Here is an 18,605-nt window from a genome sequence, read left to right on the forward strand (position 1 = left end):
ATGGGATGAAGTTTTCTGGAGAACCGGACTCTTCATGAGCATATAGAAAGTTTAAAAATAATCATTTAAAGACTGAAAAAATGCACATATTTTCATGAGTAAATGAAGCATCTTAAAAATGTTTATGAGAACTAAATGAACAAGAACAGAGAAAATAATTAGAAAACACACAGTTTTCTGTATTTCTCTTTTCCAATTGATTTCTGTGAAATGGAAATGAATGGTTAAATTTAACAATATAAACTTCATGGATTTAGGCTATTACCTCCTTATAATATGCTATACCATCATTACTATATAGACACTAAAACATATGGAAAATGAAAAAGTTAAAACGTTCTTTTTTAGGCACGATGACTCGGTAAGTTGAAATCAGTGTGCCTCATTAGAGTTTGTATTGCTACAGTATCTGGACAGTAATGAATATAAAATATTTTATCTTAACTCTATTTTCAACAAACATGTTTGTAGAAACAAGTTCACAACAGGATAATAGATGGTGAAGCTAAAGAATGAGGAGAGGGTAATGGAGAGAAAAGGAGAGGCATAAATAATGCAATACAGGGAGAAAATACAACAGATAAGGGATTTACTAAAATGAGACAGACTTGGCTCAAGGGCTTCCTTAGAGGAATGGGGCAATCCACTAAGTTGACAATTCTCTTCTGAGATGCAGCTTAAAATTTTTCACCATCATGGAGAAAATTGAATTCCCTTTCAGTTTATATTTAGAATGCACATTGCTCAGTGAATCTCAATCTCCGGTGCAAGCAAAGAAGAAAAGTAAAATAAGCTGACACGGGCTTGAAGATTATTTCTAAAATCAGTCATAAAATCAGTCACTTTCTTCAGCATTGTTCCACAGTGATGGAATCCAATTTGCACCCGTGGTCAGGTGCAGTGACCTCAAATATCTATACCGCTAAATTAGTGGTAAAAATCTTTCTTTGAAAAAACAAAGTTATAACCTGACTACAGAATATGTCCCATGCCTGTCCTTCTGTACATCCAAGACAGAAAAGAAAATACTGCTAAACCAAAACCTTAATTGAAACACACACACACACACTAAGCAAAAGTATGAAAAAAATATAATAATCAGTATAATGATACAAACCAACAGAAACAAAGAAAAGGGTTTTTAGGAAAATTATGAATACAAATAACTATTAGATTATACAATGTCTGCAAATATAGGTATTTAACTACTACATATTAAATTTACTATCTATTGTCAACCTGGGTTTTGTGACAGAAGTTCTTATTTTAAAAGAAGAAACGTGATTCTAGAAGATGGATCATAATATTGAGGGGAAAAATAACGATAATTACTGTCACTTACATTGGTCAAATAATGCTTTTGCCTTTACAGAACTTTAGGAAACAGCCAAACTTATTTTCAAGTGTACAGTGCTTTCAGACTGTAAGAACTTATATTTAAAAAAGAAACTAGTGTTTGGTTTAGTTTCAGCATTTATCAAACTGCTGTAGGTAAAAGGTCCTCTAAGAAAATATAAGTTAAATAAAGGAGTTAAACCCATACTTTAGAGGTATTCTCAGAATTTTCCAACACAATAAATGAGAAAGTTAATCATAAAATATGTGGTTAATTTCTGATCTATGGCTGTTATAAGACTGCAGTGCGTAACTGAAGATGTTTCATAAACCATTGACTAAGGAATTGAGACAATAAAAGACAAATAAAATTAAATCTAAGTCACTCTTGTTCACTTTAGTAAATGCTTCAGCTCCTGAGATATTAAGTAAAAGAACACTGTGATGGCATTGTATTTGTTACTGTTGTTTCACTCATTAATAGAGGTGCAATTGTAATTGTTTGAACGTAAATATTTCAGGCCAATTTTTGTAACATTTTATGCTATAAACAAAAAGCATATGTAAATCTTGCTCTTTGTTATAAGGTGAAAACCACAACCATATTAATCCATATCAATATTTTAACAGATTTTTTGCTTCAGTTGCCAAACCAACCCCTAGATTTCCTCATAATATTCTGATTTAATAATTTAATCCTACAAACTTTTTCTACTTTTAAAGAATACAGATAGGGACAAAAATAACTTTCAGTTTTAATTTAGATTGAGTACAACGAAATTAGTGTTATTTATAGCTTCCATTAAATAATGTGCTAAATTACATTGACCTGTGTTCCAGCTTCAGAAACATGCTCTTTCAACATGCTATAGGTGATCACTGTAGCTACAGAACAATTTTCCAGAGAAATAACTATAACAGTTTCTATTACGATATTTTTGTTTTCAAAGTCTCATGCAATGATTTTCCAGAGAAGATCTGTTTGTTTTCCTGTCAGCAATGCCACACCAATCAATACATATATACACTCTTGCATTTTCTATTTTGCTTCACATTCTGACAGATTTAGTTGCAGTTAAGTTCTTGACACGAAAATATTTCTACTGTAATATGGCAGAGAAAGTTAATTATTGTAGGCAGTAGAAAGACATATTCAACAGCAAAAGGTCAGTAAAAACCTTTGTTTAAGAATACTGCTAGAATAATTGAGTAGGATCTTGGATATATATTGAGGGAAGGCTTAAACCCTGGAATATTGGCTAAGACCTGACTTCATGGATCCCAAAGTGTGTAATTTCAGCATGGTCTCCCTCTCTAATAAGTGATACTGTCAGGGCCAGCCACTGCAGCTTGGTATAGAGTGGCAAATCAAGAAGTGTGTTCTTTTATTGTTCTTTTTTTTCTTGTGGAGACAGGCAAAAACTGTATGATCTTGTTCTTGACACACATGGGAGTGGGTCTAGCAGTAAAATCCGCTAGATAGGAATAACTGAAAATGTGAAAGGGAGTTAGAAGACAAGAGATAGAAAAGTGTACTCAGAACCTGACAGAATTACTTTTATTTCCTCTTGCTGATCTTCAGTTTGAAGCAGTATCTTTACAGTGTTACCCCAGGGAGATAAGAGATTAGAGTAAAAAGTTTAGGAACAGCAATCTGAGAACTTGGAACTGAGACCCTTTCTGTAAAAGTAGTAGGTAGTTCTACTTGGCAAAAAAAATGGTTGTAGTGAGTAGTTCCACCACATGCAGTTATGCACGAGAGTGTCCTGGGAGTCCATGAGAGCAGGTAAGACTTGCTAGTATAGCCCAGCTAGAGCTGGGTTAGGTGTAAACAATAGTGGAATAGAAGAAAGAAGCATTAATTAGGCTCAATTTAGGTATTGGAAAAGGCATTTTATTTCCTCATTGCAAAAGTGTATCAGTGGTCCTCCAAATACTACTACTTTGTTGGAATCTTTGCTTAAATAACAAGAAAAAATTGGAGGAACATTTTCTTACATAATATTAATTTTGTTTTGATTAATAACAGCATAAATCTCAGTTTGCAAAAGTGCCTCTTTGTAGGCAATGCCTTGTCAATAAACGTTGCTAGAGATGTCATTGCTACCATGACATCAAGACTGTATTCTGAAGAAAATAGCTTTGTATCTAAAATTCTGTTCTTTCCTTGTTAAAGATTACAGGGGCCTATAGAAGGCAGCATGACTATTACACCAAACTCTGGCAATTAATGTAGTATATGGCAGCTTAGAGCCCGGCAAGACCAGGGATGCTCACTCATTAAAGAAATTGCTAGAGGTCAAGGTAAGGCATGCCTCTGAATTTTTCTCTCTCTTTCCTCATTTATACTTGGACTATATCTTCCCCTCTTGTTTAATGTAACTTCCACATTTCCCTTATAGCCTATATATTTTCATCTCCAATACCTACCTTCATCCTCATTATGAAAACATACTGGTAGAGTTTACTAATTTTAATGGCAAGGACTTGTCAAAAGGATTATCACACTCTATAAATACTCTTATTTGCTGGTATTAGTTCTCTTGGAAAATCTCTTAGTAATTTTTCTTTTACATAACACAAGAAACATGAGAATGGATGATCTTTAAGTTTTCTGGTTTGCAAGGAAAGTGTTTATGACAGAGCTCAGTCTGACTTAGGTGATGACTTACAGTTGACTCATCTTTTTTTTCTCTCACAGTCACTTGGCGAGTGACTACCTTTGGTTTCTAGGCTGTATTGGGATTTTTGTTAGTCTCCACAGTAAGTACTGGTACATTGTGATTTTAATATATCAAAGCTGGTGCTCAATGGATAAAAAATTTTATAAGTGGTTTTATGCACATATTTACAAAGAACTTAGGGCAACTGAGAAGATGGCATTGCCCATTTAGTTTATATGGTATTTTTTCTGTGAAGCAAGGCAAATGCAGGAATGGGTATGTGTAGATTACTGAATAGGTGCAATTGAGTATATATCTTAAATACATTTCTGTAGTTTAAAGCTTGTGTTGGAAATTGACAAAAAATATCCTTTATTCTATGTAAATTATTTTCTTAATTGACTTTCCCAGTTTTTCCTTAAATACTAAAATAACTGATACATGTAGCAGTTACTGAAAATTTAAGCAGCTTTAGAAAGTCTTTTGTTTTGTAGTTAAGATGGCTTACTAAACCTAAAGAATGCAGTGCAATTCCAATGTGCTTCACTACTGATTAATTCCATTTTTGTGGGAGTAATTTTGGACTGTTTAGAATGTATGAGACTCATGGGAGGAAAAGTACTTCTAATCCATGTTTCCGATCACATTTTCGTATCACCTGTAAGACTTTTGTGCTAAAAGTTACCATCTCTCCTTGCTCTTCCAAGATAGCATGGAGGTAGATGGGCAGCTTTGCCTCTTTAAGGCATCATCTTCCTTTTCTGAAGCCTAAGGCACACTAGTGCTATAGCTGGACAGAAGAAAGGAGGGAGAAAGTCTCTCTCAGCAGTTTTGTCTTGTACATCGTTATATTAGTTTAGTGAGATAAAACAAAACTGCTACCCAGATCACAGAAGAATGAAACATGATATGAAAAAACAACCTTGGTGTTCAACCTCTCTGAGATCTACTCCATATGTCCATTATCAGCCTCAATCCTGCCTGATTTGGGAGTCCTCCACCTCTTTTCTTATACCTTTCTATACTACAAAGCCTCATTTGCTCTGCTTTTCCATTTCTTGATCGCTTCTGCCTCTGCTCAGAGGCTTCATGTGCAAATTATTTTACTCTAAAAACTATTCTGTACATAATTTGAAAATTTTCAGAAGGTACTATCACATATTCTTGTTCTCAGACAGAATAACATCTAATCGAAGTAGAATACAGTAATTTAAAAGTGAAATCTTGTTCTTGCTCAGCTGTACAGCAAATTACATTTACTTCAAGGGTCACATGGCTGTATCTGGATTAAACAGCTGACTCACTGTAATACGTGTGGCAGCCTTTGTCTCATCCTTATTCACACCAAATCCAAGGCATAAGGGAAAAACCTGGGTCTGCTGCAATCTTGCCTTTTGCTTTTTTAGGAGATGAGTATATGTTCAGGCTACTTATGCAAGCCCTGGAGCTTGAAATTCCTTGTGAGTCCCCTGCTTTAGAAAACATTTAAACTGAATGTACTTACCATGTTATAAGCAAAATCTGCTATTTTTGTAATATATCTTGCAAACATACCGCCACTTCCTCCAGAGTTGATGCATCCTGTTCCTTGGAACCTTACAAGTCTTACATACTTACTAAAATGCTCGGATTTTTTCTTCTGGTTTATACAAATGATCTAAATTTATATGTACTTATATTCCTCCTGCTTAGCACATACATGATATCCAGAAAGATCTACTGTATACTTACTCTCGTGTTGTTTCTTTCAGCTTTCAGTTCTGAAATCTCCTCCTCTTTTTCAAGCAGCTGTTCCCTGCATGCATTTAATTCTTTTGTCAGTGCAGCAAATTCCTATGGAATAAAATTAAATATGATGTTATTCAAGATGTAAGTACTAGAATGATCAAATCCATACGGATTCTAAACATTCACTATTGTAATAATATTTAGAAATCATCAACACAAACTGAAACAGCATGTGTAAACACAGCATCTACCAAAATTATATTAATTCTGGGCATAACTAATAAAAAGCACCTATGGAAAACACAGATTTACATATAAAAACAAAAGAAGATTTGAGATTATGCAACGTTTCCATGCAAAAACTGTCAGAACCACACCAGATAAAAACAGAATTGCCTATTTCATAGCAACAGAGATCCCACATTTCACATACGAGGATCAACTCAACATATATCCACTTAGCAAATAAAGCAGCTGTTGCAATACTGCATAGGAGAAAAAAGTGGAGGTATGCACTGATCAAAATGTATCTAATATGTATATTGTGAAAAAAATACTCCAATTATTTTTAATTGATATTTGAATTTCACTTAAAGTGTGTTTGGGCATTATAGTGAAAGGCTGTGCTGACTCAGAGCAATATTAATGTTTTCTAGTTTAGGTGAGGTTCTTATTAAATAACAACATAAAATAAAACAGTTTTGTAAGTTGCTCTGTATGTTGTGTTGTACATGCATCTAACAGGTTTTCTGAAAAACATATTTTTCAGTTGTCAAAATTCCTAGTAAAATGTCTGGATTTTACCGTTGTTGTTACTCTTCAATAAAATAAATACTTTTTTGTCTATACAAATAGCAGTCAGAGATTTGTCATTCATTTTAATAATGAAAAGGTTTCAATCCATGTGGGTTTCTTTTGACAGATACAGCATATACTAAACAGTGGTGATTAATTTTATCCTTTACAGCAAAAGGATGCTACGTGTCTCACAAAAACAGCAAGGCAAGGGATGAAAAGCCTTTAAAATTCGTGATTACATGTCAAGAAAAAAAATCTTGATGAACAGCATCGCTACTTAACAGATATATGCATATTTAAAAATACTAAGTTAATTTTAGTTTGCCCAAAATAATGAGTAGCCCTTAAGAGCACCCACAAGCAGCCAGGGTTAGACCAAAATGACACCCGATTCTCCTCCTCCCCACAAAAGAAAACGATTTAAGAAAGAAACATGTCCAGGTGGTTCATCTTATCACCCAGTAGGATGAAGCTGAAACTAAATCTACTTATTTAAGACAAAAGCTAGCAGTGATCTCAGAAGGGTTTGGTTTGCAACTTCCCCTCAAGTTGCTGAAAGCAGCTTTTATCCAAGCCAAAGTGCTGTTCAACACGTTAGATATTCTAAGATTAATTCTGTTTTAATCAAATTACTTAATAGTGAATTATATGTTGTATTGTTGATAATACATTAAAAAGTGGTATTCTGACAATGTGTAACCAAGGTTGTTTTTTTTTTGTTTTTTTCAGTAACTGGAACTGGATTGACAGTAAGGACAGTGTTGCACTGACATCCTCAGCAGATTTTGCTTTAGAAATCTGCAACTGATCACATGAACCATGCAGTGATGTTTTGTGTCATACCTCTTAATCAGTATTTTCACTTTATATCCTAGTGGTCAAGAATTTGTAAGACTGCACAAAATACTTTGATGTTAAAGCCCTTGAATCAGTTTTGAAAATGAGATTTAAATTTTACAACTCCTCTCTCACTTTTCAGAAGCATCATTACAACTTCTGCCTATAGGTCTTATTTTAGGATTCAGAAACAACCACTGTAACAGTGTAATTTTGTCTAGAATTTTGTTTAAATTTGTCCTTAAGATTATAACTAATGTTACATACCAAATGAAAACACCATTTTTAATAGAAAGCCAATGGTCTCAAGTCAGATTGAATCAGAATTTTGAAACACAAACCACTATTTTTTTCATATTCCTCCAAGATAAACTTCATAGTGCTATAGGGTGGAACACTTGCTAATTCACATACTTGGATAAGCATCTATAATACTTCCAAAATCTCATATTACAATCTTCCTTTATAATTCAAGTTGTATGTTATTACTATCTACTTTTTCTCATTCCTTTGTATTGTTTAGTTAGAATTGAAATAGACATTTTGGTATCTGCTTTGGCATCTGGATGGGTGACAGCTGGTGAAAAGGACGAGTATCATGTGGTGACTTCCCGTTCCTAGTACAATAAGGCAATGCAGTATAATAACATGGTTTGGGTTTATCACATTGAACATTTTTTGTTGCATTCACAGCACAGTTCCTAGTGCTTTGGTCAATATAATCTCAAATAATTAAGGAATGGAGTTGCTACTAAATTGCTTAGCAGCATAGGACTTGTTCTAAGGGAAATTTTGTTTGGTCAACAGCTTAAGTTTTCCTTAAAAGCAAATAATTACTCAAAATTCTGCTCTCTGAGAGTCCCATCCCAAAAACAGTGTCCTCTCAGTTTTGAAAAATCTTCAGCTCATATTCATAATAAGTATTAGCATGCACTTTAGCTGTGCTAAGTACCTCCAGTACTTTAGACCTTTTTACTTGAGTCACTGACATAGCCCCTTCAAGCTTTTTAATTATTCATCTGCTACTGCTCTCTGAAATACCTCTGTGCTCTTGACATACCTACAGTACTAGCGTTTAGAACAAGCAATCACCTCTTTGTACTTCTGCAGTTAAAGTGGCCAACTTTCTCTCTGCATCTGAAGTACCGGAGACTGCTCAGTTGTCAAGAGCTTTGACTTCTCTGAATTGAATGATGAGAGAATGAGAGCTTTTTTTCTTGGGGATTGTTTCATAAACCTTTTACGGGGAAAGTCTCAAAGTAAAACTGAGTGTACCCTAGAGCTTTACAAATGATTATTTCTGTCACATCTGCTTTGATGAATTAATAACTAGGTGAAAACCTCACAACAACTTGTTTTTCAGTTCATGCTTCCAAAACTACAAGTAAAACTCATTTAAAATATATTGGTTTTGACCAAGGTATCCCTGACATGACAACGTAATGCTCCAGGAAACATGTTCTTCAGGTTATAAGGAAAGTAAAGTGTTTTTTAGCTTTGCCCAGTTATGTAATAAACAACATGTGATGACAACAAATTCTGCTCTTGCAATTCCCTCCTATATGCACGGGGATAAAGGGAATGCTGTCATTTGGAATTATTGTTTCCCGTAGAAATCTTGTATGGTCAGTCATACTTTGGAAGCCCTGAAGGTAGCATCTGTTGCATAACTAATATGATTTGACAGACACAACTGCACTCTTATAGTTTATGTAGAAGTTGTGTGTCTATAAGACTGATTAAGACCAGAAGTGAATTACATCAGTGTGAAAATTATTGAGTTAATTGCACTGGTTTTGTACTATACTGGCATCAAAACCTATTTTTTTTTAAGATATACAACCTAAGAAAGAACTTCTTTTTTTAGTCATCTGAATAAACGTAATCTCAGAGCCTATATTATCGGTGGTTTCTCTTTTTATCTTAATACTTGTGCTATAACACTCAGTCTGACTGAAAAATAGCTGACTCAAAACAACAGCAGAAGCCTTGAAAACAAATTCAACATAAATTTGTAGTCATTGGAAAGACTGCTAGACATTATATACATAAAAAAAAAAGTCAAGGACTTCCCTTTGTGAATTATCTGTGATGCAGTCAGAACAGAGGCTGCAGGGTGTCGGGGAGTGTGGAAAGCCATTAGGGCAGGCAGGCTGACAGCACTGCCAGATGTGTTGGCAGCAGAACTGTGCATGGGAGGCATACCACAGCTCCATTACCATTAAATCTCTGCCTTTAGGGGCTGGCTTAACAAATCCTGCTTTCTTGGCTTATTGTTTCCAGGAAAGGCCTGTGAGGTTTATTTTTTATGAGCTAATATGCAGCAAATGTATATAGCCAGCCTCCAAGCAGAGGGTATGCCACAGAAAATATGAGACCTCAGAGGTACAACACTCAACTGCTCAGCCCATATATACAGTACAAAGCGAGTTGAACTCAAATGAAAATAAAAACAGCCTCTCATCATCCTCACAAAAAAGAACTAATGAAAAGAATAAAAAACCCCACAACTACCCCCCCCAACAAACTCAATCAAACTCCCTCCCCCCAAACAACAAATAACCAACCAAACAACCTAAAAGAACCCTATAAAGCTGACTTTCAGAGACATTAGGGCGATTTGGCTTAAAATCTTCCCCCTCTTGATTCTCTATCCTTGAATCACAGTTCATTTCAGGAATGAATGAATGAACTAATCCCTATATTGAGAAAGAATGGTAAGGCTTTTTATAATTTTTATTTTACATTCAACCAAGCTTTGTGGACAGATTTGCTTTCCTACAAATTTAGATGTAACTCATCTAACACGAGAAATTACTATATAGTACAATGCCCTTGGAGTTTTAACCCCTTATTTATTACGTTTTCATCCAATTCAATTTTGCAAAATTGTACCTTCTTTCTTTTCTTACCATTTGTTCATTGGAAACCTTGTTGGAAATTCTCCATGCTTTTTAAATGAACAAGGACTTATTTCAGTAGTTTTGAAACTATCAGAACATGGATTTCAGCCTTATTGACTCCTATTAACAAGACAAAACACTACAAACTACTGAATGTAATGCAGTGTTATCCTCTTACTACAGAAGAGCCACAGTAATAGTATTTGATTCTATATTAGATTGAATGCAAGATTTAAATATATGAGTGTGGTGTCTTCTGAAATGTTTATCATGACTTTTCTGCTCAAGATGAGAACTTGTCTGCACACAAGTTTTAGGTTGGAAAACACATACCCTGGTCTCTTCATACCTAAAGAAGTCATACTTTAACAACTGTAGAATAGACTCTGAATAAATTTCTTGAAAATATCACCAGATCTGTTTGCACTATGACGCTGTTTGCATGGAGAGTTTTCGGCATTTCTTCATGAATAAATGTAAGCAAAATAGCTTGTCTTTCCTCCCTTCATTTTTATACGGGCTTTTTCTTTTCCCCCCATGTCTACAAGAAAAATGTTCACTAATAATAAGTTAAGTAGCAGGTAATACGATGTAGGTGGGACACATCACACTGAACTATTAAACGTCTAATTTGAACTGTCAAATTGTGTGACTCACACCATACTTTCAGACAGGGAATAAGGTGCGTTTCTTCAGGTGTGATCTTAGTGGCTCTTACATAGCCACTAAACATGCTTCAAGCTTTCAAGGAATTACCAATGCTAGTTTGGGTTATCTATTGGCCTGCAAGACATCTGAAACATGGAAAGTGTGATTTAATACGACAACGTGAGAGTTCATTAATTCACAAAGAGAAACGAAGAGTATGAGATTTCTGTTTCCTAAAAGAGAGAGCTAACTTAGCAACACAGTCAATTTGTGACCCACACTCTATTTGTTTTATTGAAATACTGAAATATGCTAAGCACACAGTCAATTCTCTTTGGAAGAAAGAAAGAAAAATATCATCATTATCCTGGAGGTGTTCAAGGCCAGGATAATGAGGCTTTGAGCAACCTGGTCTGTTGGAAGGTGACTTTGCCCACGACAAGGAGGTTGAATCTAGATGGTCTTTTTCCCTTCCAATCCAAACCATTCTATGATTCTATGATATTTACTTTTTCAACCATCCCTTACTGGGTATAAAAATAATCTCAAACTTGTGTAGCCTCTCTGTGGATGGCCTACTATTGTGAATGAATTATTTATCATTATGACTGTGGTCCCAAATTATTCCAGATAGAATTGGGTTTTTTTCTGAGCAGAAAGAAAATCCTCCAAATTCTCTTTCAGTATCTTAAAACACCCCAAGGAACAAATTTACTTCTAGAATACACCAGAAAAAAAAAAATAGAGAACTAGGTATTATACTGGATAAAATGTATATATCTGATTAAGGCCATTGAATATTTTAGATGAGTTTGGATACACATATTTTGGTTTAGCTTTGCTGCATATGTAACCTGACTTTTATATTATTTTCATCTCAATTCAGCAGCTGTATCTTGTTACTTTCATGAAGTTTTTGGAACAAGAATACCAAAAGTTTTAAAAATTGAATTTCAAAAGTTACCCAAAAAGAACCTTCAAATGTTGTCTGTTTAAATGTTAGTCCATATGACAGCATTTCTAGACAAATTTGAAGACAGTGGGAAGTATGTACCACTGTCAGGACTTGTGACCTTATTTGTCATTGTGATCTAGTGGAAGGTGTCCCTGCCCAAGGCAGGGAGGTTGGAAGCAGATGATCCTTAGGGTCCTTTCCAACTCAAGACACTCCATGATTCTATGACTCTATGATCCTTAGTATCAAGCTGTAAAGATTGGGGCTTCAAAGAACTTGAAGACTCCATTTGTAAGAAAAGTGAATGTTAAGGATTATAACAATATAGCCTACTTATAAATAATTTTTATTATCATGATGTAGCAAATTCAGTTATAGCAAACTAGAGTCATTCTCCCATATTTATGAAAAGAATGAAATTAAAGGGTAATTTCCCGTTAAAAAAAAAAAATTGAAAACTTGTAAGCGTCTTGTTTTGAAGTTCATGTTAATCAGCAAGGTTTAACTTGGCATCAATATAACAATGAAGGACGGCATACTCTGTTACTTTGAAAATAATAACAATTGCGTATTCAGTGCTTTGTTGCTAACTAATGGAAACACTGAAGCAAAGAACATATTAAACAGCTGTTGGATTATTATTGAATTGGGATGTGATAAAACTTCACCCATATAAACATCTGTAAATATGATAAAGCTGAATTTGTAATTCAGGTGGGTGGCTTTTAAACAGCTCATAACAGTATAGATAGTGTAGGATAAAACTGCAGACTATCTTACAATGTGTTTTAATTCATCATATTTCAGAATGTTATAACATACATACTGTACTCTATTTTGGAGAAATATTACTCAAGTAAGACAGTACGGCAGCGCACTTCTCAAGTGGGAAGAAAGTGTTGTTAGTTGGGGCTGTAGTGATTTTTTTCTTCAAATCATAATAATGAAGTATGAAAGTGAATCAGCTGTTTAATAAGGGAAATTGCATGATCAACTTTTCTTCTTTGCCTTTGTTTTACAGATATTTGTATTTACTTCTTCTGAAATAAATAATATTCAAATATATTTATATTGCAGACTAGAATATATGGTCATTTTCAAGTGACACTCTTTAACATAAAAGAATTTTATTTCAGTATGTCCTGATTAAATACTGTACTGTATCAAAACATGATAATTTACTACTCGACAGATATAAGTATATCATATATCATTAAAGAGAAAAATATGGTCTAAAATGTCAGACTATGCCTAATTTATAAAATAATTTTATGGAAAATGAATTGAATTACAAGATTAAAACCCCTCATTGCCAGCACAGAGTTTTATTTTATGCTTAAAGTCCTACAATTTTTTTTTAGAAAATGAAAAGAAATGCAAAGCTATAAAGGGAATTGCCTGGATAATATGTAAATTATTGAAGAACTTTACAGACTGTAAAATGGCTTCAGCAAATACTTGCATGCATAACAACTCTAATTATAAGGCATATTGAGGTCAGTACATGTCCCTGAGAAATAACCTAAAATAAATCCCGACAGAGGATATATGGAGGGTGACTGTAAGAAGCAACACATACTTACTAGTAAACACAATAGGCCCTGTCTTATAATGTTGGTAAGGAATGTGCAGCTTATTTTGGAGCCAATTCCAGCTTACAAGTCTGGTTGATTTTTAGCATGCTTGACTTACTTTTAAAACTCTTCTCTAGCTTTGACTTATTTATCCACACAGCATCTTCTTGTTTTCTTCCATGCAACAGTGAGAAAACACAATGTGGCCCTTCCTTCTCTCTCATTTAGGGGAACACATAGGGCTCTGACACTACTCTTTCCCTTCTTCCTCAGTATTGTCCCTGAGTAAATTTTATCCATGATCATTCATTCAGTTACTAATAATAAGTCAATAAGTCTGATGTTCTGATTCAGAACACACCCTTACTTCCAAAAGTAAAATCATATTTTCCGCCTTTCAGATTTGAAATTGCATACCAAATAACTGACATTAAATCATTTATTATTTTAAATATACTTAAAAGTAAAAAAAAAACACAATTTCCATCACTCTGTAAAATCAACTGAAAAGTATCTGATATTGTGGCTGTTTTCCACTGTTCCCCACTTCATGAATTTGCTCAGTGTGTAAAAAAATATAGAAAAGGAGAAGGACAGAGAAAATTTAAACATGCTCAATTCTATTATTTTGAATAACAACTCACAGACCAGATGATGATGATGATGATGATGATGATTATTATTATTATTATCGTCATCATCATCATTATTATGTTACTCAGCTGTAACAAAAATCACTAAGTTAAAGAGTTGTTGCCTTTTTTTTTATTTTTATCAGAAAAAGATTTGTCAAGCTAAAACCAGAATCAAGTCTACAAACTGACCTCATCTATCACCTGATCTCTTACATAAAATGTATTTGATCTTTTTGACAAGAATAGGTGTTAGCTGATGCTTGATTATGCAAATATTAGATTTCTGAGTTGGATTTATCTCACCTAATTTGAAAGGTATGCTGGTCACCCAAGAGTAGCAAAGGGGAATGAGATTACATTTAGAGTATGATTGACTCAAGATGCTGTAGATATGTCTTTTGGGTTGAATAGAACCAGGCCTTTAAATTCCTTATTTTTCAATACAGGGCTTCTATAAGAGCAACTGGAAAAACTACCCATTATACTCTATGGATGTAAACCTTTCTTGTGAGAAGTAGATGAAATACTCAGTTTTAGCTATCAGGAATTACTTTATAGTTGGTATCAATGATGGACATTAGCTCCTCCACCTCACCTCCAAAAATAAAACTACGCAAATAACAATGTAGTAATTATTCTGCTGTTCTAGGTGTTAGTATTCAACTGGAGCAGTGTGGGGTGGTTTGGGTTTTGGAGAAAACAACATGTGAACAGAGTCGGGATAAATGCCAGGAAGTTCAAATGACAATGTAATGAAATATAGGGGAGAGGGTGTCTAAGATGGTTTAAAAAGGACAGACTATTTTCTCTGAGAAGTTTAACTGGGCATAAAAGTAATTTTGCTCCAATAAGCAACAAGTTGTATGTTATAACAAAAACAGTGATTATTGTCTTCCTTTAATTTAGATGACTACAGTATATATTAACTCCTATGATGAAATTGCATTTACACATGGCACTTCCTTGGTACTCTATTGGAGCTAATTTAAGTTCTAGGTTTTACTAACTCGCTTTCTGATTGATCAGAAATCTGAGATATAAGTGGTTTGTTTTGCAGAAATGTTTTCTTAATCCTTGCACAGGAAACAAATGACTTTTTCTTCTTATGTTGATCCACTCTTTTCTCATTGAGTCTGAACAGTTATCTCATACACACAAAATACAAATAGGTACCTCAAGAAGGAACCTCAATTTTTCTCTTTCCAGCAATCTAATGGGACATTTGACTTTTTATGTACACTATAAGTAACATTAGAATTTGCTGAAACCTTGTTTTGTGTACTGAGATTGTTAACAATAATCTTTCATTTGGTCTAGGCATTTACAATGGACTTCAAAAATTTCAGTAGAGAAAACAAGATAATTATTTGCAGATGTTTTTCATCAAGAAATATGATGAAGTACTAATTACTGATATAGAATTTGTCCTGAGGAAAAAATATACAATGTACTCACACATGCCAAGAACATCCAATTAATGAATGCATCTTCTATACCAGAAATCATACTATCAACAAAGATCTGACTAGCCTCTGTGCCTCCGATATGAAAGATAAAGGAATAATAAAACATCTTAAAATTATGTTAACACTCATACACCGGCAATTTCATCCATACTAAATTCTTTTAAAGTTGGTGGCTTTTTTTAAAGAATACAGAATAATTGATACAAAACACATAGAAGTTTTTCAATTCTGAAAATGTAGCCAGAAAACTTATCTTTTTCTCTCTAAAGAAAGAAGTCAAGAAAGACCTGTAGGTTACAGGGATAATAATAAAAGCATTTGTTATCCTAAAGTTTTTATTTTGAGTCAGCAAATACAATAGAAAAAGTCCTACTTATTTCAGAAAAACTGGAAACTAAATCAGAAATTTTGATGAAGGGAGATTTTCACTGATGTTCCATAATGTTCTGCACTCATGAAAGGAGAAAACAAATAAATTACATCTTCTATACATAGTGTACTCTTGGGTATGAAAAATAGTTCAATATATAAGAAAAAAAACCTGCTTATCAAGAGCTCTGCAGGACTCTGGTGATTGCCTTCAATAAATAAGAAATTTACATAAAAATAAGGCCTCATTAGGTATAAATTTTTGAGCTGACAGGTGATCCAGAGGTTGATGCTACTCAGAGCGCAGGCAATTCACGCTTCTCTGTCCACATCTTGTTCTTTAGGCCTTCAGGCATTGTTCATGCCTGTGCAAGCCAGAGAACAGCATGGCTACAAGCAGGACAGTCCCCCAAAACTGGAACCTAGTCCATGACTTCTAAAGAGTGATGTGGTGTCTGTTCTGATGACAAATGTTTGCATATTCCTGAATTTTCTTGCCTCTCTTGCTGGAACTGCTCATGTATGCATATGAGCATACATGAGCCTCACGTAAACATTACACAACTTGTGAAATAGAAGAAAGTTTGGTTAATTTAGTTAGACGACTCCACCTAACACTATCCATGTTTCTCCATAAAAAGAAAAATTCAGGAATGAGCAAGCACAGAAAATTTTTAAAATGTTATGTTTAAAATATTTATGACAAGCGTGTGTCACTGAAAGGTTTGCTACTTAAACTTAACATGGGCTCTTCAGAAGCAGTGGGGCTGGTTTGAATGTGACTGTCACTTTAAAAAGTAAATCAGATTTGCTGATTCAAATCTAGCACTCTAAATGAAGGTTGCACTTCAAACAAGCCCAGTTGCCTTTGAGGTGCTATAGAGCTACTGTTTCTGTTTGAAGTTCATTATCCTACTACATTACTACCATTTAAATGCTACATCTGTCTCCTCTTACTACACTGTGTCTCCAGATAACCAAATAAACACAGATGATAATGTTCAGGACAAACTGTACGTGACAGCTTTGAGCTATTCTATTCAGGAAAGTTCAGTTTAGGATTACACCTATGACCGCAAGATCTGAAAGAGTCATATAAAGGGAACAGGAAATAAAAATTACCTTTCTAAGGTAGTTTTTTAGCAAAATAAGTGCACACTCACAAACACACACATGGACTGTTACTTTCACCACATATGTATAAATCTCATAACCCACTGGACTCAGACTATAACTTAGCCCTTCTTTATCATTCTGCATTTGCAGTAGCTATCAAAGAGAAATGGGAAACAGGATTTTAATAATACTGGTTCTCAGAAATACTGGTGTATTTGAAACATAAATAAACCACATATATATTATGCCTCCCCTGTGAAACAACACATACAGACTCATTTCTACCTGCCCGTAGATACATGTCAGATTCATTGCATGGAAACACTTCACAAAGCTCTTGCATTTTACTGTATTCAGTTTATGATTTGTATTCCTCCAAGATGTACTGATCTCTAAGGTTCAGAAATTAAAAAAAACTATCCAAACCAAACTAAAAAACACAAATTAGCTAACATGTAAAAAAGAGTACTTAAAATACACATTTTTCCTTGGGTATATTTATTTACAGTATATTTTCAGAAACAAGACTATTACAAAAATGACAAATAAACTTAAAAAAAAAAAAGGCAAACACCAAAAATCCAACAGAAGTGGAAAATTTGTTTCAGAGCATGCTCATAATTACCATCTGGGTTGAAATGCATTAGTACTGTAACCTCATAAATCTTTCCAAAGTTGTATGCGTAACTACACATTATCATGCCATAGTGCTAAATCAAGTAATATTCTATCTTTCCTAAATGGTCTGGTTATATTTCTCAGGACAATCACAAGGCAGTAACCACAATTTAAATAGACATATGCTGAAGCTTAGGATCCCATAGCATTTCAGAGTTCTTCAAAATCCTACAGCTATATTCTCCTCCTTTTGCCATTGTACCTCTACCTGATGCATATGGAAGCAAAAAAAAAAAAAAAAAATCAAACTAATTCACAACAGTGGAAAAACTTCAATGGATTTAGTTTCTAAAAAGTCAGTCCTTAGACCTAACCCATCAATTTTTTGAAGCCAATTTATGATTGAAAAGCACACTAAGATGAAAAGTTTGATTGTGGCTCATCAGAAAGCCAGAGTTAAGAGTCCGTCAGCTTATGAGTAGCTTTCACCCAGGCACTCTTTCCTGACTCTAGCCCGGATGACTTCAGTACCTTTCCCAGCCCAGGAGCAGTGGATGACATAATGATGCCACAACATGACTCTAAGTGTCAGCACTCACAAGTGAGATTAAGATTGTTAGGTTTAAGTTTCACCAAAGCATCCATGATGGTAGTCCTGTATTAAATCTGTGATTGCCCTTAGAAACTGATAAGCAATTAATAGCTAATAACAATTAACTTGCTCAGAAAGCTTATTCTGTCAGGTTTCTGAATGTGGTTAATGTTTTCTTTGATGGGCAACTGGGGAAAAGGAGGAGATAAATTTGTAAATAATTAACTGGAAATATCTCTTTCATAAACCAGAAAGCAAGTAAAAGTAAATAAATAAATAAAAGAACTTCATCACTCAACAACTATTCAACACCTCTACAAAAAAAGTAGTCATCAAGTCAAAAAGCAGGGAAAAAAAGTGATCATTGC

General features: G+C 34.2%; 1 protein-coding gene across 10 annotated transcripts in view; it reads right to left on the minus strand.

Moving 5' to 3' along the window:
• PPFIA2 (PTPRF interacting protein alpha 2) overlaps positions 1-18,605 on the minus strand; it is a 321,457-nt gene that overhangs the window by 121,906 nt on the left and 180,946 nt on the right. For all 10 annotated transcript variants that reach the window (XM_054080066.1, XM_054080025.1, XM_054080047.1 and 7 more), the window contains one exon: positions 5,730-5,831. In XM_054080066.1, coding sequence (XP_053936041.1) covers positions 5,730-5,831 — 102 coding nt within the window. The remainder of the gene's footprint in view (positions 1-5,729; positions 5,832-18,605) is intronic.

This window comes from Cuculus canorus, chromosome 1, assembly GCF_017976375.1.
Source record: "Cuculus canorus isolate bCucCan1 chromosome 1, bCucCan1.pri, whole genome shotgun sequence".
NCBI lineage: Eukaryota > Metazoa > Chordata > Aves > Cuculiformes > Cuculidae > Cuculus > Cuculus canorus.